General features: G+C 38.5%; 1 protein-coding gene across 2 annotated transcripts in view; it reads left to right on the forward strand.

Moving 5' to 3' along the window:
- LOC149151218 (trafficking protein particle complex subunit-like protein) overlaps positions 1–25703 on the forward strand; it is a 315768-nt gene that overhangs the window by 51314 nt on the left and 238751 nt on the right. The window contains exons 4-5 of one of the 2 annotated variants that reach the window (XM_089439733.1): positions 4999–5101; positions 5289–5303. In XM_089439733.1, coding sequence (XP_089295859.1) covers positions 4999–5101; positions 5289–5303 — 118 coding nt within the window. The remainder of the gene's footprint in view (positions 1–4998; positions 5102–5288; positions 5304–25703) is intronic. The other variant, XM_089439734.1, reaches the window with a different exon arrangement.

A 25703-nucleotide genomic window follows, 5' to 3' on the forward strand; every position in this document is an offset into this window, starting at 1 on the left:
AGGATGATATAAATGAGAATGAGGGTCTTGTATATATAGCTAGGTAAGTACCCTTTCACTAATGGTTATGTCCTTAGGGACATACCTTTTCATTAATTGCTAACTAATTAATCATTGATCTTATTTCTTGTCTTTTACATTATTTGTGTTTATTTTTATATGAATTTAGTTTGTTACACTACTTCAATCAAAATCCTCCCAGTCAGGGTTGTGGGGGAGCGACCACCCCTACGAACCCACTCCAGAAGCACGCTTAGGGAGTGACTTAGGGACCGCACTCTTGAATCGCTCCCATTTGGGAGCGCTCTCGCCAAAGAAAAATCTCTCCTTGGTCGCTCTCGCCAAAAACAATTTGCTCCCTCCTTAGTGCTTTCATAGGTGGTTAATACTTTTTTTGCAGAGAGGTGTTGGCACTTATAGCTTCATTAACAATGTCAAAAGAAACTGCCTCAATGAAAACTAGGTAGAAAGCTTGGTTTATGTACATGTCAACTTGAGGTTGTTGACAACTTGGCGCATTATTATGAGCTGGCTCAATTTGATAGAACATATATCACTTGGGACAACAACCCGGAGGAGAATAATTTGGAGGACGGAGCCTTAAATTTAGAAGAGTTGGAAGCAAATTTCTTTTCTTTTCTTTGCAAATTTTTTTCGCTTTACTGTTCAACACCCTTGTAAAAATATGCAACAAATCTAGTGAAAAGGAAAGGGGTTGGAACAACAAATTTTACATGCTCCCATTGTAAAATAACGTACACTAGTTAATATACTTGTGTAAGAAAGCATGTCTACAAGATTATGGCATGTAATGAAAATAAGAATGTGCGAGTCAAAACTTGTGATCATAGGAATAGATACAAAGTAATACTCAACTGCAATACAACTCCCTCATACAAACCATTGGTTGCCTTCTAGGGAAAAGAACCCTAAATGAACATAACTTCTACCATCAGATCCTCCGCCTAATGAATGGTCTAGATTGACTACAAAATTACAATATTTTACAAGGCAATTTTCTTAAAAATTTGGTGGCAAGTCCTCCCACACCTTGTCAGGGATTGGGAATCCAAACGCGGCCGAAACAAGACCCCTGAATCTGGAAGATAATCAAGGTCCATATCCAACATGATGAGAATCGAGATGTTGTAACTTGTGGACCTGTGGTTGATGAAGATTATAACTAATGGATGATTGATGTTATATGGCTTAATTCATGTTTTTATGTTTTTTATAATGCTTTTGTTGACATATATGCATAAAAAAATATAAAATATATGTTATATAAAAAATGCTCCCAAAATCGCTCTCCACCTGGAAGCTTCTGAAAATTGTCGTTCCCCACTCCCACTTCCAAGCATAATAGCTCCCAGTAGTGTCCCACTGGACTAGGATCAACGTCTAACCTCTTAGGTGAAGTGAGGGAACAATAATGCAGTCAAGATCGGTCAATCATCTAGATCACCCCTTGATTCATATTAGAGTGCTCCAAAGCAATAAACAAAAGCACACAATTACAAAATGGTTAAAGTACTTTCTGATGGATGACTCACCTTCCTTCAAGGAGAAAGGTCAGATGGGGGAAAGAAATCTGATTGGAGCATATGTCTGGAGGGTCCATGGCTTCATGTCAAGTGCTGATCAATAGGGTTACTGGCTGGTTGATTGTTCAAGGAGGAGAAAAATTTATCTTATGGGTTACCCACTTTTTGGTGGGTAAGATGACCATTTGTCTAGGAGTCACCCGAGTTGTATACATTGTGCTAACATTTCATTCTTATAACCTAAAACAGTGTTTAAGTTATCTCAAGTGCTGATTGAAGGTTGATTATTGGTCACCAGGTGTTGGGTGTGTCTCTGCCACCATGTGAGGGCCTGCTCTTTCATGCAAACTTCAATGACAAGGATCTTTTTAGTGTTTGTTAGAGTAGAGTAACTCTTGAAGTAGGCTTCCAAAATGTGAAGTCGTCTACCTTGTTTCCATTTATGACTTTGTCAAATTTGAGGATGGAAAACTTAGTATCTAACTTCTAAAATTATTTGTCAATGGGGATTGTTGTAGATGGATAGTGTTGTTCTAGTGCTAATTATTGTTTCAGGGACTATCTTAGGGTTTTCTTGCTGGGTGGTCATCAGTGGTTCGAACTTGGAAGATGATGATCACATAATCCAATATACAGTGAAGCCAAGGCAGGTTCATTGGGTTGCTACAAGTCACGTGCCCTGGTACTTGAAGGGTACAGTGCTTTTTGGTTTGGGATATATTGGTGGAGTGTTGATGCTTCGTGGGTTTACAAATCTTGATTTCACAGGTGGTGTTAATGACTAGAGGTTCACTTCAAGGTGTTGCTTCAGTTTGGGTTTAGGTATGGTTTTGTGTAGCAGGAGGAAGTAGGCTTCAATGTCACTTAGTTCCACAGGCAGAGTACATGGCAGCCAACTCTGCTAGTTGTGAAGTCATCTGGCTTTACAAGTTATTAATAGAGTTACCAGATCAGACCTTGGACGCCACCACGATTCACTGTGATAATCAGAGTTGTATCAAACACTTTGAGAATCCAGTTTTTCATGATCGGTTCAAGCATTTTGAGATAAGGTACTCCTTCATTAGATGTAGGGCTGTAGTTCTTTTGTACATTCCTACAGATCAACAGGTTGTAGATATCTTGACCAAGCCCTTAGCAAAGGGAAGTTCAAGATGTTTAGGGAGAGGCTTGGTGTGGTGGAGAACACTTTCCTTGCTAAGAGGAAGTGTTAGTTTACCTGTCTATAACTTGGACGATGTTCTAGCTATGATATCATTTTTCTTCCAGTGGAGCAGCTTATAACAGAGTTCGATACAGCAGCACCACAGCCCTATTTTCAGCAATTTGTACAACAGTTATGAGGGTGCACTAGCATTTATTGAGGAGATAGGGTGTGTGTGCATGCCAAAAGCATGTATGCACCATCCTCAGTTAATTTCCAGTTAGATGCTTTTCCTAGATTAGCAGTTCAATTCTAATTCTGAGTTATTGCTTTATTTAGTTTTTCATGCACTGTTTGATGGTACAGTCCGCAAGGTACTCATGCATGAGGATTTCAGTCTCAATTAAGGGGCATATATATCTAGGAAGATGCATGCTTGCTTGCCTTTGTTCACTTCATCCCCAGTGGAGGCACAGTTAGTTGGCCTCATTTATCCATGCAAGGAAGGATATCTAGGATTAGGGTTTTACATTCTTAGTTAAGGCACTGTTGTGCAAGTCTCCAGATCCACTGTATCTTTCCTTCTTCCTAGGCTATAAAGGAGAAACAAGGTGCACCACTTTGTGGTTCAAGAATTTTGAGTTTTGAGTTGTAGCTTAGCTTTCTGTTTTTAGATTTATTAGAAAATTAGTGATGCTGTTTTGAGTGTTCTGTTTAGAATGTTTGCTATTTTAATGATGAGCAGTATGTGTTTGTCGGTTAATTTTAATCTATAGTGGAAATTTTGATTGGAATTTTCAGTTTTACTGATCTATAAGTTTAGGTTAGATTCTAGAGTGCAGAATCTGCTCACCATAGTTTGGATTTTGACAGCTCTTAACTCCTCTCATATTGTGTGCCTTGTCCTCTCTTCTGCATGCATCTGAATTTTGAAGAATTTTCTGAAGTTTAGCATCCTTAAGACCTCTATGATTTCATTTGAAAATACCATTAAGATATTGTCTATCGTATCCATCTCGCAAAGTCTTGGTTATGGACTGTTTATTTCATATTTCCAAATATCTTGATAATTTGTCATTTTTTAATTTCACTGTATGAATAGTAACTAGTATGTTACTCCCAGGCGAATTCGACATGGTTTTAACTTTTGAAGACAACAGAAAAGAAAACAAAAGATTTAAACACTCCTGCAATCTTTATTGCTGTGATTTGAACTGTTAATGTTATTCTATTCCTATATTGTAGGCTATGGGGGGCTTAGTGAATTTAATGCGTGGCCAAATAAATTCATGCAAGTTTAGTGGATAAATCAAATCAACTTTGATTCAATTCAGATTTCAAATTGTTTAGATTTGTTAAAATTAGATTAAACTCGTTTAAATTGAGATTAAATTTGCATTAAATTTGAATTTATAATTATATATTTTTCTTAAACATACTGCTGATTAAATTTTATCCCGATTTTCTCACATTCTGTTGGACTGCTGAATTTTTTCCAACCTTCATGGTCATTGGACAATGGACACAAACACAAACACAAATCACATGACTTTAGTGGGGGGTTCTTTAGTGGATTATGAGCAATATGTTTCAAGCTGTCTGCTGTGAATGCACTTGTGAAATCAATGGAGAAAATACAGCTGGTAATTCCATTATTTTCTGGTATGCTGAAACTATTCTGGCTACCCTATTTGGTGTTTGATTTTTGACAGTTGGACGACTGTTGGCATGTTGGTGACAAAATTTCAAATGGCTCAGGATTGAAAAAGGATGGTTTTTCTTCCAAAATCTGGGATTCCTCTTTTACACAGTTGTGAAGAATAGTCTTTCTTCCATCTATTTTGAAACACTCTTTTCCAACAACATTATGATGAAAGCAATCTGAGGTACTTGCAAAGTTGGTGCAACCCCTAAGTGTATCCCCATTTTCTTGGCATTGTGGTTAGGTGAAGTTCCACATTGTTGCTAATACCTAGTAGCTGTTTTGAAACCCCAGCCTTTGTACTGGTTAATGAGTCACACCGAAAGACTAAACTGAGGTCTTTTGGAGGGTACTAACGGGCATTTCAGGGATGCACATGCCTCAGCAAAAATTGAACATCTTTTTGTGTACTTGTGATTATAAGGACTGCTGTATTACCTCTTTCAATCTTTGTGTGCTCGTATCATACTGTTTGACCTCGTAGAGTTTTTATAAGATTGTTAAACAAGAATATCTTTTGTTGTCAAATTTTTGTGGAAATACCTTTTTGCATGTGCAAGGTACTGTAAAGAGGAAGCTTATGCCTTCTATTTTTTAATCTGTTTTAGGCTGGTTTGTATGGCGGTGTACACTGATGCAGATGGGGAGCGGAAGCATCTTCCTCAGTTTTTCAAATTTGTGGTGGCTAATCCACTTTCAGTGAGAACAAAGGTAGGGACAGTGTGAGACCTAAATTAGAAAAAGGGAACATAACAATGGACAAAGGAAAAGTGTATTTGGATCATTAGGTGGCAAATATTAGATGTTTGTTATTGTTGGTCTTTATTCTTTGGTAATCCAATTTCTGATGAATACTTATGTTGGCTTTTGTTTGGTGGCATTTCATTTGTTGCTGCAGGTGCGCTCTGTCAAGGTAAGATCCGAAGTAAAAAGTTGAATGCAACAATTCTAAGCATATTCATGAACACATATTTTACATCTTGGCGTGTGCATTTTTCATATTATTGTTCATCTTTAATTAAATATAGAATACATGTAAAACACTTTTGGTTTAACGCACATCCAGGTATGTTGATTGGGCAGCATAAAGCATAACTCAAATATCAAAAGGAACTTGTTTTGATATTTCTTAACAGTCAGCATCGATATGTACATCAAAAGTGTTCATGATTGTCAACTTTGTGATGAAGATGTTAACCATAGTTTTAAAAACCGTTTTGAAAAACCGGTAACCGGTCAAACCGGCCGGTTAGCTAGCTGGCCGGTCGGAACCGGCCTAAAAACCCGGTTTAACCCATCACTTGCCCGATTTTTTGACCTAACTGGTAAAAACTGGCCGGTTTAGGACAAAACCGGCTGGTTTGTAACAAACCGGCCGGTTTTGTCCTAAACCGGCCGGTTTTAGGCACAACTTGTGACCTGTGATCAGAGTCGGTACTACATTCAGTGTGCTCATGCCCATGATGAAAATTTACAAATATGGTAGATAAATACACAGATATGTGGCACCAACAAATACCCAAGTTCTACAAAACAAGTGACAGGATGAGAAATGTGGATATAGTAAACTGTAGCACTTATCTAAACATAGACCAACTGGAGTGAAAGAGACCTAATCTTTAGGCTCTGATGCCAAAATAGGTATAAGCTAAAGGTGGGAGCAAGATGGGAAGCAAAAGCACTTCAATTTTATTAACTTGGAGAACATAGCTTATCCATTAAAAGTGAAGCGAGGGTCCTTAGATAGAAAAGGAACCCTATCATAAATTTGACACCTTATGTAACTCCCCAACATACCAATTTAATATATAAATAAGAGTCATGCATACAGCTGGAGAATCTAAATGATAAACACTATACTAGACGACAAATTGTACTAGAAGTTACAACTTACAATGTCACAACAAGACAAAGTCACAAAGAAATATTATAATATTACAAAATGTGATGAGCACAAGTGAGTCATGACAGGATTGTATGGCTTGACTCATGACAATGACTTCACAAACAGTGCAACAGTGATGACTGCAGCATGACAGAGAGGTATGGCTATGATCTATGGACAGTGAAAGTGGCAATGACACAGTAATCCTCTTGATGGCAGTAACCTGGTATTACGAGTAAGCAAGTGACAGCAGTGTTAGTGGACAGTTGGATCAGTGGGAGCAGTGAAAAGTTGCATAGAGGGAGCAGGAAGTGCAAAAGGAAGATGCAGTGAGAATAGCAGTAGGTAGCAGTCATAGAGTAGCAATGAATGTGTGAATTGATTGATTGTAAAGGAAACTGAAGACCCCTGCAGACTTATTCTGCATATCTTTAGACTTGGGGAGTCTTGTACTACCTTCCAGGTTTACCTGCTAAATGTTGGATGTACATCATACATAACTGAGCTTATTGTTGAGCAAATTCTTGTGCACTCTCCTTGATGTCATTGGTGGCATTGATACTGAGGTTGCAGATCAGGCTGAGGCATCCTCAGACTCTGAACCAGATGATGTCTATGTAGCTCCTGATGATGATCCTGTGTCTAGTAGTGGTGATGGACTTGATGATTGATCATGTGTACATTGTAGACTTGTAGTAGGCCAATGGCCTCATAGCTTGCAGCATTGTTTTTGGACTTTATAGGCCATTTAGAGCCTCATTTCTTATGTATTTTGCTATTTTGTCGATGATATGTATTGCACTCGGTGCCATTTTGATATAATCACCTTTGCATGGTATATAAATGATCAAACTTTGCATATTTTGTCTCTATTGGCTTGGAATCATGGTTTTACATCTTAAAAATAGTTTTGTTTCATTAAAAATTAATTATTTAATGTATTTTTTTAAAACCGGTTCGTTTAGACCAAACCAGTCCCGGTTAGACCGGTTCTGGTCGGTAAACCGGTTCATTAGGTGGACCGGTCCGGTCACCGGTTCCGGTTTTAAAAACACTGATGTTAACATGTCAGAAGTTTTCTCTAGTTTAACATGTCAGAAGGAAAAGACCTAAAGAAGCTTGGGAAGATTAGGTGTGTATTTTTTGCATTTCCGGGGCATTGGAATCGGAAAAACATTTCATTTTGGAATGTGATATTTTGAGGGACATCAGGGACAGTTATGGCAATATGTTAGCAACAGTTTCTTGGCATTGTCTTTTCAGTGAGGGAACTGTTAGAATGATGGGCCAGCTCATTATCAATTTGAATAAGAAAATGACTGAATTGCAAAAGGTTAAAAGCATGGAGGATGGTGGTCCCATAGACTATTTTTAGTTTCGTGGATGTTAAAATCTTGTTCATTCATTCATAGTAATCTGTTTAGTGTCAGTTTTGGAACAAGAACAAGCATTTAATTTAATAGACCCAAAGTACAAAAATTAAAGAAAAAAGGATGTAGAAATAAGTTCATGATCTCTAAACCACCTAATACAAGATAAGAGTCAGTCAAGACATTAACAACTCACAAAGCTTGCCCCATAAAGACTCTTCGTTGCATTTTTACCATTTTAGTGTGGTATGTTCATAAATAGCTATCGTACTTCCTATACTTATTAATATAGTTTCTATAGATGGATTCACACGTGCTATTTTCAATGTCTTAAGAGAACGTAGAATGCATAGAAAGCTGCAGGCTTGCTTGGGAAATGTCACGTTGCAATTCACTTACAATTTTTTTCTGTTAAATTACAATATTCTATATCCAATACAATCTAAATAATAAATTAATTTTCAAGCCTTTATCCTAAAAATTCTCAAGTGCAGATAGCTTGGATTGTACGTATTTATATTGTAGTAAGTGAAGAGGCTCCGAGTATTTGCTTGGTCAGTAATTTATCATGGCCTTCTTTCCAAGTTCCACCTGGCCAAGATTGGCTTCTCATATGGGCTTTGGCCTTCCTGTCTCGGGGCGAAAATGTTGAAGAATTTATTTTGGGACTGCCCTTTGGCCAGGTTGTGTTGGGGGCATGTTTAGAATGATTTGTCCGCTATTTTTTAGGGGGATCTTCATTGGCATGCAGTGTTGTTGGGTGACTCTGTATTGATTGTCTATTCCTCTCTTAGCGGTATTTGGCTCTGCTTAGGAATTTTTGCTTTGTTTGTTCTCTGTAAGCTTTGATGCAAATATGTTTTTGAGAAATGAAGTTAGCTCTTTGACTGCCTTTTGCCTTTTGTGGAGAGATGAGGTACTTGTGCAGCCGCTGGAAAAAGTTTTTATGTTCATTAAGGATGCCAAGATGTTAGAGTCTTAGACTCTAGTTCCTATTCAGATTTTATCACCATGCTTATTTTTTTTTAACAAAGTCGGTTATTGGGTTTCTATTCCAAAAAAGAAAAAGAGGGAGACATGCTCCCATTACATCAAGGCAAAATGGGAGGAGGCATCCTGGAAGAAAAACAGAGGGCAAACAATCCCTATCTTCCAAGCTCTTCCCCTTTTGTTTCTGAGGTTACTAATTGCACTATCCATATAAATACTTACACACTGATTCAACAGTGATTTACACCTACATAACATAAAGAACTAGTAGTGGAAAACCTTTACAGAAAAGAGAGGAATGAAGCAATTACAACTAATTTTTGTTGACTAAGGGATCCTGATGGGACTGAGGCCAGTTCTTGCTGCTTTGAACGTTAGAATTTTCTCCTGTCTGATTAATAAGTAAGCTCTTCAAATAGTTGATCGTATCCTCCATATGCCTACACTTTTGTTTTAGAGCTGACATTTCTTTCCTCTGCTCTTCCATTTGTCTCTTTAGGAAGGAATTCTCAGATTTTGCTTCAAATTTGTAGTCTTTGACCGTTTCTCTGACCTGTTCAATCATGAATTTGTTAGCTCTATAGACTGTGCAGTTTTCGCACTTTGGAACATCTGCAAGCGGGTTCCATTCCATTTTTCTTGAGGGAAGAAAGCGACTGTTCCAACAGAGTAAAGAAGGGGAGATAAGAAACAAAGAATAGAGATGAGAACGACCTCTAGACAGATCCGCGAATACCAATAACTACTAGAGAGAGGGAAACAGAGCTCCGAAGAAGCGCCCAGAGCTGCGCGCAGGCTAAAGATTCTAGAAGATGGGGGCCACCAGAGCTGTGCGAAGGCGAGGGCCATAAGAGCTGCGTGAAGGTGAGGGCCACTAGAACTACGCGAAGGCAAAAGGATCTAGAAAACAACCACCAGAGCTGCGTGAAGGGGAGAAGCGAGACTAAGACAGAGTAGATAATCTCATTCCCCCAAGGGGCGCAACGACATTTACAGGATATTAGATTACTACTTCTGAGACAGAGAGGAAAGAAAGGGAGGGCGAAGATGGCAGAGATAATATAAATTGAGCGGAGGGAGAGAATATATTGCTGCAGAGCAGGCCACATCAGGGAAGAGAACATTAGCATTTCACGAGAAGCTTGAGTAGTTGCGATTCGCTTGATAGCTATAGACTGACTATGCTGTCTGTTCTTGGGATTTCCTGATCTTCTGAGTTCTAAACTTTTGAGCTAAAGTGACTGTTGCCCACCTTGATGTTCTAGTCTTGAGTGCTATTCTCTGCACATGGAGGCGAGAGGTCCTATGGAATCGGTTTCTGAGCAATCTCATTATCAATTCTAGATTCTCCCATAGGACGGTTGACAACCAGATTAGCCTGCATATCGGCAGTATGATTATTTTCTCTAAGGATATGCTTGAAGGTGACTTCACCTAGAAACTGCAAATTTTTTCCCACCCTTTTTGTTATTTGACTCAAAGCCTTGTTCTTGAGGTTTCTACTTTCCACCATCGATTGGATTATTATTGAAGAGTCCCCCATTATGATCGGATTCTTCATACTTCGCTGCCTTAAGATTTTCGTTCCCAAGAGGAGGCCATATGCTTCTACCCTGTTGTTGGATAGTTCTCCTAATCCCCATTCATAAGTGATAGGATTTTTCCCTCCTCGGTCGAAAAGTTTACCTCCCGCTCCAGCCTTGCTTGGGTTGGACTTAGAAGCTCCGTCAAACAGTAGGCACTACCTATTTAAGTTTTCTGACCATGTTTTGAATTCCTCTTTTTTAATTCTGATTGTCCAGTTCTGGATACTGTTAGGAGATTTGCTAATGTTTATTTTTTGTTGCTTGCTCATCGCGAATTCGACCCAATCTCTTTCCTCATGCTGCATGTGTTTGACATCTATTGCTTTAGCTCCTTTAGAGTTGATGAATTCATATGACATGCTCCAAGTTTTAGCCAGAACTGTTCTGGTGTTTGGGGTGTGATCTTTAAAGATCCTCTGGTTTCTTGCTAACCAAATTTGCCAGCACATAAATGAGGGCAAACTCAACCAATATCTTTTTACTGTTTCTTTATTTTTGAAAGAATATGGGTATTTTTTTCCCCAGGTTGATAAAAGTTCATGTAAAGGCAACGATTGCAGAATACTAACCTCCAAGGGACTAACTAGCCCTTGCTAGCAGACACTAGCAAAAGGGCACCCCACAAAGAGATGCTGAATATTTTCTTCACTCCCCTGGCACATAGCGCAGCGTGATGGGCCTTCATAACCTTTCTTTTTAAGATTATCAACGGTCATAATTTTGCCTTTGAGCAGAGTCCACATGAAAACTTTGATTTTTGGCAGTGTTTCAATTTTCCATGCCTCCCTCCAGTAATCCTAGTCTCGATTTCCATGCTGATGTAAGGTAGCATATCTAGATTTGACTAAGAAATCCCCTCCATTTGGATCCCAACGAAGAGAATCTTTTGAGTCCAGACTTAGAGGAGCAACCCCCTTAAGATGAGAGATTAGGGACTTCCACTGAGGGACAAGGCCATGAGGGAGGTTGAGAATCCTCCAATCCCCCCATTCTCCACCTCTCCAAAGAGATATGTCATCCAAAGTAATGATTCCTTTTGTTTTCATCCACCTTCTCAGATCCTGAAGATTTTCTTGACAGGCTATACGCTGATTTCCCATTATTCTGTCCTTCCATATTTTGATGAGTTTACCATTCCCAGGGATCTTGGAAGAGTTTTCTTTGATGAGGGAAACAATTTTTTTAATCAGATTCCAGACCTTGGTGCATGGCCTGATTGGATAACCTTTTCCCAATAAGTGGATTCTATTGTGGTTCATGTATTTTGCTTCCAGGTTTGCTTCCACCAGCTGCTTTCTCCTGTTATAAATCTCCATGTTATTTTTTCTCCTAGTGCCAAGTTCATTATCCCAAGAAGTCTTATTGCCAACCCATCTTTCTCGTATGGCAGAGTTACTTCATCCCATTTCACAAGGCTGTACTTCTTTGTCTCTAATTTACCTCCTTGTCATAGGAACCCCTTGATTACTAGCTCAATTTGTTTGTGTATACTTGCCGGGGCAAGTATTGCTGCATATTGGTAAATTGGGAGAGCTGTGAGTAAAGCCTTAATTAGTACCACCCTTCCTGCCATATTGAGCCAGGTCATACCCCAATTTTGCACTTTTTTTTTCATTTTCTCAATGTACTTATTCCATATCTCGGTCTTCAGATTTTATTTTGAAATAGGGAGACCAAGATATTGAAAATGGCTCCATTTTTCTTGAAAAGGGATTTCCAGTATTTCTGAGATTTTTTGGAGAGTGCGAGGGGTAGTGTTCCAACTGAAGATTCTGCATTTCTGATTATTTAGTAGTCCTCTAGAGGCTTCCATAAAACTGTTTAGTACCTTTTTTATTCTTCTTGCCATTATGCAAGAGGCCCCTCCCATGACCAAGGTGTCATCTGCAAATAGAGAGTGGTTTATGCTTTTTACTTCTGGAGAGATTGAAAATCCTGTGATAGTCCTATCTTGTCTGCATTTCTCAAGGTTTCTACTCAGAGAGTCATAGGCTTTTATTAGATCTATTGCCTTTTTTGAGAAACCAAATCTCTGTAGGACAGTTGCAAGGAAACCCAGGTTAACCCTATCAAAAGCATTTGCCATGTCAAGCTTGACAATCATTCCTTTTTTTTCCATAAGACTAGAGTGTAGTGCTTCCTGAACTATTAGAATGTTGTCAAGGATTTGTCTTTTTGGAACAAATCCTCCTTGGTTTTATGATATTATTTCTGGAAGCAATACTTTTATTCTGTTTGCCATAATCTTTGTTATGATTTTGTAGGAGTTACACAGAGAAATGGGCCTGAATCTACTAAATGAATTAGCTTTCGACTCTTTTGGAACAAGGGCAAGGAAGGAAGAGTTTGTGAATCCTCCAATCTTGAATTTCCCAAAAACATTTCTGATCATTCTTATCAAATCTTTTTTGATAATGTTCCAGTTGTTTTTATAGAAGGAAATAGGAAACCCATCCGGGCCTGGGGCCTTATCCGGATGCAAATCCCAAACAACAACAACAACTTCCTTTTCTTCAACTGCTCTTGTGAATTCATTGTTTTCTACTTCACTGATTTTACTGGGAATGTGCTGAAGATAATCTTCATACTCGTTATTTGATGTTGGGGATGATAATAGATTTTTGTAATATCTATAAGCCTCCTTCTTTATTTCCTCTTGACCTCTAACTTCTTTGCCTTCGTTATCTTTTATGCTGTCTATTTGATTTTGATTTCTCCTTATCCTGGTCGTATTATGGAAGAACGCAATGTTCTTGTCTCCTGCTTTGAGCCATAGACTTCGGGATTTTAGTCGCCACTCTTCTTCTTCCTTTTTGTTTTTCCTATACATCTCCCAATACGCTTGTTTTTCCTGCCATATGCTCTCCTGCGTTTCCTCTTGCTGCTCTTTTTCCACTTGGATTCTATCTATTTTTTCTGTTATTTCTAGCTTTCTTTTTTGTGTTTCTAGTTGATTGATCCTTGCCCAATGTTTCAGCTCTCTCCTCAGGGCTTTTAATTTAGTTTCCCAAACATAGCTAGGAGAGCCAGTAATTGGATTTGTCCATACTTCAGCAGTGATTTTTTTAACTTCTTCATTGTCATTCCAAGTGGAGCTAAATCTGAAAGGAACTGGGCCGAAATTCTCTAACTTCCCAAGTGAAAGCGCCACCGGTTTGTGATCCGATGCTATATTATGAATGATTTTGGATTTTATCTCGCTGAATGCATTGGCAATTTTGTCTTGTATTAGAAATCTATCCAACCTTTCCTTTATGTTATTTTTCCCAATTCTTTTGTTGCTCCATGTATACTTTCCATTGCTAGGAGGCATGTCCATTAATTTGCATGCTTCCATAATAGATTCTAACATTTCCCTATAAGGATCAACATTGTATATTCCCCAAACTTCTCCTCTGCATTCAATACCAAATTGAGATCTCCTCCTATGATTATGCCTTTGATTTGGTCCTGCATAAGATAATTTTTTAAGGTGGACGAACAGACTTCCTTATCCCTGTAATGATTTGGCGCATAGATATTTATAATACAAATTTTCTCTTTAGTTTTTATGTTTTCCAAGTCTGTTTTTATCTAGTGTAACTCTTTTTTTGCTGAATGAGCTCCCAATTTTCTATTTTCCATAGTGTGCATATTCCTCTTGAAGCTCTGGCCGCTGGAATTGAGGTTCCTTGATAATTTTTTTCTTTTTGTATCACTGTTTCAATTTCCTTTTCATTTGTCTTTGTCTCCTGGATCATAAAAACATCTGGTTTCTCTTAAATTATTAAATCTTTAATTGCCCTAATTTTTGGCATACTTCCCATTCCTCTGCAATTCTAGGAGACTATATCATTATCACTTGATGTTATGGGTGGAGGGACCTTTCCCTCTGATGGGGTGAGCGATTTTCTCCTTTTTTTTTCTAAGAAAGTATCCAGAGGTTGTTGGGTGCCCAGAGCCATTTCCTTTGCCGCAAACTCATCTCTGATTTCTCTATTGGTTTTTCTGTCGGTCGTTTTAGGGTGGTCGAGAGAGGAGAGAAGCTCTTTGGAGAGAGCAGGAGTGATTATTCTATGGAAGGAGGAGTGAGGTGGGCTATGGGATGGGATGGGAGAGGAAGGGGAGGGATTAGAGGGGAAGGGTAGGAGAGGAGGGGAGAAGGGGGGAAGGAGGGGAGATCAGGGTCCGCAAGGGAGCCAAAGGGATTAGAAATCAAAAGATCCGATAAGGGGGCAGGGATAGTAGACGGGGGGAGGGGTGCAGAGGGATAGGGTGGATCTTTAGAAGGAATATGCCTGGAAGGAGAGGAGGAGGAGGGGGGAGGATCGAGGGAGGGAGAATGGATACTGAAGAGGGTTGGGAAGATGATTTATTTGCTGTCTTTTTCTTCTTGACTTGTGTTGAGCCCCAAACTTGCATCTTTCCTATACACCTTTCTAGACTTTTTCCATTTACCTGGACCTCCTAAGCTGTCAACATCATTGTATATTGAGTTTAAAAGAGCACATAAAGTGGTTTCATAACTATGTTTTGTGTCTGCTGTTTGAATTAGATTTTTGCCCATTGAGCTGCGGAATTTGGTCACTTTCCGCAGCCAGTTCAACTTTCCGCAGCCTTTTTGTTAAAGTCTATATTGCAGGTGTCTTCAGGCAAATCGAGCCACATGGGCAAGTTGGAAATGACATGGACATGGACTGAGTCCTATTGGCTCAGTCGAATTCATCAAAGAAGGCCGTGGTCAAAGGTGGTCAAGCGGTGGTCAAATATAAGAGTCCTACAGCAACAGGACTCCGTTTTTCAACACGTGAAGACTTGCGTGGCCGTTCCTAGATCTCTGGGGACATATCAACACCTGTGGACTGCTCCATAAGGCGAATCCAACAGCCACCCTCAATAGATTTAATCATCACGGCAGCCATGATGCTAGATCCCTGGACGTTGTTGTTCACGTGTCCTCTGTCAGCGCAATTTTTAGGAAATCAGTTATGTAAACGTTTGCTATAAATAATGCGTTTCCATACGCATAGTAGTTAGTCTTGGTAATGTAATTTTGCTGTTAAGAAAGCCCACTGTGTCGTGACACTGTTTCGTTGTTATGACTGCGTTTTGAATATATGAGAAGACTCTGTTTATAAGCACAATTCGTGGTTGATAGCTGTTGCCCGAGGTTGTGCAGAGGGCCCCTGCACACGCCGAGGTTTTGTTTATTTGCTGTATAGTTTCCCATTGTGTTTCTTATGTTCATTATGCCATAATTATTCACTTGTATATATTGCATTTCTTATGGTGCTAACGTTTTATTTTTGTCCATGATTTTACATGCTTTACATTGCTAATGCTGATCAGTGTATTTGTTCCAGATTACAGTAGGCAGCCCGGGCATTTGCATATAGTTTTCACAATGACTAATGACATGGAATCAGTCTTATCTTTCTGCTGATTTATTTTTCTTAGCTTTTAATTTCTGTTCTGTTTTGCTATTTCAAGATTGTCCATTGGCTTTATTAGTTAGATTAGATATTAAATTGCTCATGTCATTATCAGTTACCTCCGAAAGCCATATCGAGACTAATGGTGAGGGATTGAAGTATGAGTGTGTTATTTGATATTAGTTTATTTTTCTGTAAATTAGATGTTAAATTGCTCATGTCATTATCAGTTGCCTCCGAAAGCCATAGCGAGACTAATGGTGAGGGATTGAAGTATGAGTGTGTAATTTGATATTAGTTTATTTTTCTGCAAATTAGATATTAAATTGCTCATGTCATTATCAGTTGCCTCTGAAAGCCATAGCGAGACTAATGGTGAGGGATTGAAGTATGAGTGTGTAATTTGATATTAGTTTATTTTTCTGCAAATTAGATGTTAAATTGCTCATGTCATTATCAGTTACCTCCGATAGCCATAGCGAGACTAATGGTGAGGGATTGAAGTATGAGTGTGTAATTTGATATTAGTTTATTTTTCTGCAAATTAGATATTAAATTGCTCATGTCATTATCAGTTGCCTCCGAAAGCCATAGCGAGACTAATGGTGAGGGATTGAAGTATGAGTGTGTAATTTGATATTAGTTTTATTTTCTGCAAATTAGATATCAGATTTCTCAAGTTGTTTATGATTACCTCCGAAAGCCATAGCGAAACTAATGGTGAGGGGTCAAAATATGAATTGACGTAATTTGATTTTAGCTCTATTTTACTTGCAATTTTTGGATTTCTTTGAGTACAATTTCTTTTGTATTTAGACAGCAGCAGGGATAATGGGTTTCATGATCAATAGTTCACTGTTTGTTTAATTAGAATAGTGGCACATTTTCATATTCTTTTAGGAATTAATTTCATCATTGCATGTTCTAAGATATTTTGAAGTTTGAAGTTTTGGAAATCATTATAAAAGACATCATTGCCTTGAACATTTATATCCTTACTTGTCTTTTAGAATTTCCATCTCACGTTAATAAATCAACGAAAAAAAAAAAAAAACGACAAAAAGTAAGAGATAGGTTATCTTGCACATATAGTGTGCCACACTTCAACAATTTACGATTCCCGGATTGACAATTAATATAGCAATTTACGACACTCTAAATTGACCAAACATTTTGGCGCCGTTGCCGGGGAAGTGTAACTAGGTAGCCAATTTCTTAAAAAAAAAGAAGGAAAATTTTAAGAAGGGAAAAATTGATAACTTCTCAAAGTATGATCTCCTCTTGCACCACTTGTGATCTGGAGGATTAGAAAAGAGAGTTATTGGTTTAATAATTTTTTGAGTATGCTCTCTTCTTGCACCTAGTGTGATTTGGAAGATCAGAAAGAGAATTATTAGCCCGACTTGAAGAAAAAATAAAAAAATGACATGCATAGAGCAAGAGATTCTAGGGGAAGGTTTATAGCTAGGGCCAAGATTTCGATTTTACAACTCCATCTACTTCAAGGCATAGACAAGATACACCTCCATCATCTCCAACTCACACTCCTAGCCTTAGGATTCCTGGAATTCAAGGGGCAGCAGCTGAATTAGGAGACTCTCCCACACTATCCACCAAATCTGACTTAGGAAAAGAACCTTTCTTCACTTTTACAGGGGAACATATTGTAATCAAAGAAGTAGAATCACCTGAAGAAGAAGAGGGAGAAATTCCTCCTCGTTCGCCATTAATAGAAGAACCAGAGGACTCTGAAATCTCTAAGGAAACTATCATGACAGAGGAAGTAGTAAACGGATTAGGAGGAGGAGGTAGAGGTAGAGGTAGAGGAGGAGGAAACAATGGAGGAGGTAGAGGTAACAATGGGGGAAATAGGGATGGAGATAACTCGTTTGGATTTCCTATAGTTGATGAGGAATCTCGTACAACAATGAAAAACATCTCACCATCTGTTCTCCCAAACTTTTATGGGTTGCGAAGTGACGATCCTGAAACATTTCTATTTGAGTTTGAAGTCGTGTGCCGAACTTATGACTATATGGAAGACTCTCAAAAACTCAAATTGTTTCCTTCAGCATTGAAGGGAGCTGCTTTGAAATGGTTCATGGGATCAGTCACTCAATCTATTAGGACTTGGAATGATATGAAACAAACATTTTTGGATAGATACTTGGACTATTGCATGCAAAAGTTGTAGAAACATATATGATTTGCTCAGAAAGCCATGAGACCAAGGATTGTCCTTCAATTCTTGGGCTCAAAGCTGTCTTTCAAGAAGATCCAAATTCAATAGAGTCTCTCTATTTTGTTTCAAGGAGACCTTGGCAGGGGCAACAAAATCAAGGGTTTAACAACCCCATGAACTTTCAACCTCCACCAAATTGGAATCCTTGGCAACAACCTTGGTCCCAACCTCAAAATCCATATCAATCATGGGTACAAGGTATGCAAAATCCTTATGGGAGATTTGCTCAATTTTATCAATATCCTCCATCTTTTCAAAATCAATAAGCTCCACAACTTCCAAATCAAAACCCACAACTTTCATTGCCATTTCCACAACCACAACAACCTTCTCAACAAAACCCAATTTCTCAACTCTTGCTTCCATTCCAACAAAAGACAAATCAACTACCATCCCAGCCATTGCCAAATCCCAATAATAAAAATCCTCAGAATGCTTACATGGTAGAAGGACAACAATTTCCTACCTATATGATTGTTCCTCTCAATGATGTACAACTCAAATCTGGTAGAGTCTTAGAAAAACCTTCTATAGATGCTCAAAAGCAAAGTATTTCTGAGGAAGATTCTCTTGAAGCCAATTAAGGTTCTGAAGCATCTCTTGAAAACCCAAACATTCAAAAATAAAAAGAAAAAGAGTCAACCCCCACAACTCCTATAGTTGAGCAACCTGCATCTTCATCCACACCTCCTTTCCCTGAAAGATTACAAATTGATAAAGGGGTGGAAAAACAGATCTTGTTGCCTGACTATGATTTCCTAGATGAATTAAAGAATATTTGTATCAAGATTCCCTTGCTACAAGCCATTAGAGAGATTCCTATTCTAGCAAAAACAATAAAGGAGTTGAGTCTCAAAAGACCAGGAAGGAAACCAAGAGATACAAGAAGAATCCACCTGGTAGGAAAAATTGCAGATATCATGATGGGAAAAATTACCATGCAGAAATATGTAGATCCTAGTAGTCCAATTGTCAAAACACATATAAATGGGGTAGAAATTCCAAATACTTTGATTGACTTAGGGGCTGCTATCAACATTATGAGTAGACAGACTATGGAACAACTAAAACTTCCTAATCTTCTTTTTACACCTACCTTACTGTAACTTGCAGATAGATCAATAATCGAATCAGATGGTGTATTAGAAGATATTTCAGTCTCCTTAGATTCTTGGGAATATCCAGTAGATTTCATGATTTTGACTCCCAAGAGTAATTTAGGAGGGCACCCACTCATCTTAGGAAGACCTTGGCTAGCCACAGCTGATGCTTTCATTAATTGTAGATCTGGAGATATGTACATTTCTGATGGTAATTCGACAAAGAAGTTCAATTTGTATTCTCTAGCAAAAGCAATTACAGAAGTGGGAGATAATGAATGGGTCGATGATGAGGACACTATACAACCTGTTTTTACCATTTCTGAAATCAGTGAAGATAATCAAATTTTGAACACATTAGAAAATTTTGAAACATCTTCAGAATATGACCACACACAATTTCAGTTAAATTCTGACATTGAGTATCTATCATCTAGACAAATGTCTCTTTACTCTATGGAAGAGTTCGGTAGTTCCGCCATTGAGATTTTTCCAAGTAAAATATTGAATATTAATAAAAATTTGGAAAAGTCACAACAGGAAGAGCTAACCAAAATCTTGCAAAAACATTCTACTACATTTGCATGGGAGTATACTAATATGAAAGGTATTGACCCTAAGACTTGCATTCATCACATCTACATCGAGGAAAACAGTAGACCAATCAGACAACCTCAGAGAAGGATGAATCCAAACCTTAGGGAGATAGTTAAAGAAGAGCTCCAAAAACTACTCAATGTAAACTTCATTTATCCAATTTCAGATAGCCAATGGGTTTCTCCTTTGGTTATAGTACCTAAAAAGAATGGTAAATGGAGAGTATGCATTGATTACAGGGAATTGAATAAAGCAACTTTGAAGGATCACTTTCCTTTGCCCTTTATCGATCAAGTATTAGATACCTTAGCAGGCAAAAAGTACTTTTCATTCTTGGATGGTTTTAGTGGCTATAATCAAAATCAGGTAGCACTTGAAGATTAAGATAAGACCACATTTATCTGTCCATGGGGAACTTTTGCTTATCGAGTACTTCCTTTTGGATTATGTAATGCACCTGCAACATTCCAAAGAGCAGTACTAGGATTTTTTTCTGATCTAATCCATGATTGTGTAGAGGTTTATATGGATGATTTTACAGTTTATGGTAATTCATTTGAAGAGGCATTAGAAAATTTGGAAAAAGTCCTTATAAGATGTAAATAAACAAACCTTTCATTGAGTCATGAAAAATGCTTTATGATGTTTACTGAAGGTATTGTTTTGGGACATCACATTTCAGGGGATGGGATTAAAGTTGTTAGATCAAAAGTTGAAGTCATCTCCAAGTTACCTATTCCAAATTGTCAAAAAGATGTTAGAAGTTTTCTGGGATTTACTGGGTACTATAGAAGATTTATAGAGAACTTCACTAAAATAGCATCTCCCCTCTTCAAATTACTTACAAAAGACTGTGAATTCAAATGGGATCCTGATTGTCAATCAGCATTTGAAACTTTGAAAACAAGAATATCTGAAGCACCCATCTTGAGAGGGCCAAATTGGAAACTTCCTTTCCATATTTCTACAGATGCTTCAGATACATCTCTAGGGGCTGTGTTGGGTCAAAAGGATTTAGTTCCTTATACCATTTACTATACCAGTAAAAACTTAACTCCCACTGAGTTGAACTATACTGTGACTGAAAAAGAGTTCTTCGCTGTTGTTCATGCAATCAATAGGTTTAGACATTATATAACAGGCTATGAAACTTTTATCCATACTGCTCATTTTGCGATTAGATATCTAATGAACAAACCTGTTACTAATGGCAGAGTTACAAGATGGCTCTTACTTTTACAAGAATTCAATATTATTGTGTTGGATAGACCAGGGAAACAAAATATAGTCGCTGATTTCTTATCTAGGATCCAGAATACTAAAGAAGATTCTCCTGTAGAGGATAAGTTTCCGGATGAATATTTATTTTTAGTAACTACTAAGACCCCTTGGTATGCAGATATTGCTAACTATTTGGTTACAGGGAAACGACCTCCACATCTATTTCCTAGTGAAAGAAGAAAGATTATTTAGGAAAGTTCAAAATATTCATGGATTTCTAACGAATTGTTTAAAACAGGGACAGATCTTGTAATCAGAAGATGTGTTAGGAAAGATGAAATGCCTGACATCCTCAAGGCATGTCATGATAAACCATGCGACGGACACTTTGCTGACAAAAGGACAACCTATAAAATCCTTTCTTTAGGATGTCATTGGCCTTCCCTCTTCAAAGATGCAAAAGAATATGTCAAAAGGTGTGACAGTTGCCAAAGAGTAGGGAAACCAACCCTTTCAAATGAAATGCCATTGCAACCGCAGGTACTCAACGAACCCTTTGAAAAATGGGTTTTAGATTTCATTGGACCTATTAATCCACCATCTAAACAAAAGAAGTATATATTGGTATGTACTGATTATGTCACTAAATGGGTAGAAGCCAAAGCATTACTTTCTGCTACTGAAAATTCAGTTGTTAATTTTCTTTATAAGGATATTTTTACTCGCTTTGTTCCAAGAGAAATTGTGACAAATCAAGGAAGTCAATTCACATCTAACCTGGTGGAGAAGCTGATGGAAGAATACAAAATCAAGCACAGAAAGTCTACTCCTTACCATCCGCAAGCAAATGGCCAAGTGGAATTGACAAACAAAGTTATTGAAGGCATCATTACCAAAACTTTTCATCTACACAGAAGAGATTGGGCAGAAAGGCTTCCTGAAGCCTTATGGGCCTACAGAACTACATAGAGGAATACAACAGGACATTCTCTCTATGAACTTGTTTATAGGAAAGAAGTCCTACTCCCCATTGAGTTTCAAGTCAAAACTTTCAAGATGGCAGTTCAGTTGGGGATGGATCTATCAGAAGCCCAAAAGCATAGAATGGAGCAGTTGAATGAGCTAGATGAGATCAGACAAGAAGCAATCCTAAGAACTGATCTAGTTCAGTATCAAAGAGCTAAGTGGCATGATAAATACATCAAAGAGAAAAAGTTTCAAGAAGGAGACTGGGCATTGCTATTTGATTCCAAGTTTAAAGACTTCAAAGGTAAATTCCAGACTCATTGGCTTGGGCCATATGAGATTGACAAAGTCTTTAGCAATGGAGCGGTAAGAATCAAAACCATTGATGAATTTCAAACTCCTCTTATTGTGAATGGCCACAGATTAAAGGTCTATCATAAGCCACTCTCAAAAGAAGAATTTGTCAAAATGTTTCAAGATAGTTCTGCAATAAGGCTGGTGAAGAAGAATCCTTCTTCTCCACCAGCCTAGCCTTTGTTCTTTTCTGTTAAAAAAAAAAATGTATAAGCCTGAAAACCAATCACTGATTGGCAGTTTTATACAAAAAATATAGAGCGAAAATCAGGAACACCTGACACCCTATATTTTCCAAATTTTTTTTTTCTCTCATTTCACAAATTTTGTGACACTCCACTGCATTTAATTCCACTTCATTCCACTCCATTTCATCCATTTCATTTCATTTCACCAATAAAAGTTTCTTTCATGACCATTTTCACTCAGTCAGTTATCATCTCTCCATCTCCATTCAATCAAGTGGTTGCTGTGTCAGTTTCCGCAGCTGAAACCAGTTTCCGCAGCTAGAAGCAGTTTCCGCAACCACCACTCTGTTTTTCAAATTGACAGTTAAGATGTTAGTTCAATAATCATGAAAGCAAATGCATGTATGACCAAGGACATATTATGAAGACATGGAGCACCTAAAGGCATCAACAAGGAGCAGTTGATCAAGGGTTAATGGACAACAAATGGCAAAAATTCCAAGGTATGAGTAGAAATTTATTTCAAATAGCAATCAAAGCACATTTTTGCATAGTTATTAAACCATGAGCTCCACTATATGCAATGATTGCCGTGATAGCCTCCATAATCATTCCACGACATTCCTCCACGAACCATGCATTTATTTTCCAAACGGTCTTATGATTAGCCTTCGGATTTAATTTGTGTTGGCTGCATTTTAACACTCCACCTGTAATCATGAGAACGTGGTCGATTTGACTACGGCTCTTCTCAACCGCACAAAATCCGCAGCCGTTTCATCAACATGTTTGCGTCTACTCTGCAGCCACCCAATTTAAAATTCCGCCGGATGCATTGTACTCTCCCTACTGTTCTATTGACATCACGACTGCATTTCCACCTTGCTCACATAAGCCTTCACCCCATTTCACGAATTCACTTCCGCTGCCTGTCCTCTGTTTTCCGCTCACAGTCACTGGTTGTCTCCATAAACTCTGTTCACTCCTATAACCCAGCCGTCTCACTTCCGCTAAACCCTCCTCACGTAGACGAGTTTTAAGAACAGAAGGAAGGATGGGTCTGTTGTTAAGGGCAGAATCGGAAGGGCCCAAGTTTTTGGAAGGATACTCGCAAGTGAAAGACATACTGAAGAAGGCAAGATGGCTACGGTTTATACAAAAATTCAAAGGCCACAATAAGGATATTACAAAGGCTTTTGCGAGGTCTTTCAACGGCCAGGAGGTGGAAATTAGGGACCTTAAGTTTACAATCACCAAGGCATCCATAGCAGTTGCTACAGAACTCCCCCAGGAAGGTGAACGCTGGTTCAAGAACAAGAGCTTTGACAAGAAGGCTTGGAGAGTCATACTACGCAATCCAGGTATGGATGTAACTATATTCAAACGAGGAATTCCTGTCCATGCTTTAAAAGAGGAGTGGGCCAGTTTATTGTTAATTATTCAAAAGTTCATTACTTGTGAAGGCCATTTTGGGGCAATGTATATGTATCATACCCGGTTGTTGATGAACTTTTTAGAAAACCAAACCCTCAATCTGCCCTACTTTTTATTGCTGAGCTTGAAAAAGATGTGCACAATAGTCCAAAAGAATATAGAAGACATAGAGCCCCATTTGTATCATCATGGGCTTGTGAAAATTCTAATTGAAGACCAATTGAAGAAAAATAGGGACACCTGGGAACGGTTTTTGGTGAGAAACTACTTTCAAGAGCCACTCGAGGTACCTGAGAGCAATACAGCAAGAAGGAGTAGGAAGGAGACAAGTGCAAGAATTCAAGACCCTCCTATTAGCAAAACCAAAGAAGTTAATCAAGAAGAGAGGCTGGAAAGAACAAAGGATAGAAACCAAAGAAAATCAAAAGGGAAACGAAACATAGAAGCTGTATATCAAACTTCAGAGCCTTCTAAAAAAGAAGACCACCAAACACTGTCCGAAAGATTAGTTTATCTTCGAGAACAAGCGGTTGCAGCCAAGAAGAAACGAAAAGGAAAGCAGAGTATGGAGGAAGATACTAGTCCACAGCATGTAAGAAGAAGCTCTAGGCTTAAAGGGAAATTAAAGACAATAAAAACCAAAGGGCCCCACTTTATTGATTTGGGGGGGGAAACCCCAGAAAAGCCTCCAGCAACCTCTCCTGACCGTAGCCCACACCATACTTCCATTTCACAGCCAGATGTTGACATGAGTCCTTCTCAGCCAGAGTTTGAAATCAGTCCTTCTCAACAGGATTTTGGGGTCAGCCCAAGGAAGGCTACACCCGAGGTAGACCCAAATCAGCAGGAGATGTATGATTATATAGAATCCTTAGAGAAGACAGCTGCAGGTCCAAGCACGTCATCCACTCAGCCTCACACAGCACAAGAAGCTCTAGTCCAATCGTTGAAACAAGAAGTCTTTGAATTGGAGGTTTTAAATAGACATATTAAAAATGAAAATGAAGCATTAAAGGAGCAAAGCAGATTGGACAAGATCATTCATGACAACACTATGTTACATCTGGGACTGTGGCAGAAAAAGAACAGGAAATTGAAGAAGAAATGCAAGAGGTTGAATACAACACTTGTCAACCTCAAATTCAGATGCTTGATGAGGAAGCCCAGGATGGTAGTAGTACCAAGGAAGAGGAGAAGAGGGCTGGATGTACTGGCAGAAGTTTCAGAGCACATGGACTAAAGGGAGGATGATCAAAATTTTGGTTGCATGGGGACATGCAACACCTTCACAGTGGGGGTATGTTGAGCCCCAAACTTGCATCTTTCCTATACACCTTTCTAGACTTTTTTCCATTTACCTGGACCTCCTAAGCTGTCAACATCATTGCATATTGAGTTTAAAAGAGCACATAAAGTGGTTTCCTAACTATGTTTTGTGTCTGCTGTTTGAATTAGATTTTTGCTCATTGAGCTGTGGAATCTTGTCACTTTCCGCAGCCAGTTCAACTTTCCGCAGCCTTTTTGTTAAAGTCTATATTGTAGGTGTCTTCAAGCAAATCGAGCCACATGGGCAAGTTGGAAATGACGTGGACATGGACTGAGTCCTATTGGCTCAGTCAAATTCATCAAAGAAGGCTGTGGTCAAATATAAGAGTCTTACAGCAACAGGACTCCGTTTTTCAACACGTGAAGACTTGCGTGGCCGTTCCTAGATCTCTGGGGACATATCAACACCTGTGGACTGCTCCATAAGGCGAATCCAACAACCACCCTCAATAGATTTAATCATCATGGCAGCCATGATGCTAGATCCCTGGACGTTGTTGTTCACGTGTCCTCTGTCAGCGCAGTTTTTAGGAAATCAGTTATGTAAACGTTTGCTATAAATAATGCGTTTCCATACGCATAGTAGTTAGTCTTTGTAATGTAATTTTGCTGTTAAGAAAGCCCACTGTGCCGTGACACTGTT

This window comes from Pinus tabuliformis, chromosome 9 (assembly GCF_031772625.1).
Source record: "Pinus tabuliformis cultivar Carrire ecotype Pingquan chromosome 9, CPIR1, whole genome shotgun sequence".
In the NCBI taxonomy this organism is placed as follows: domain Eukaryota; kingdom Viridiplantae; phylum Streptophyta; class Pinopsida; order Pinales; family Pinaceae; genus Pinus; species Pinus tabuliformis.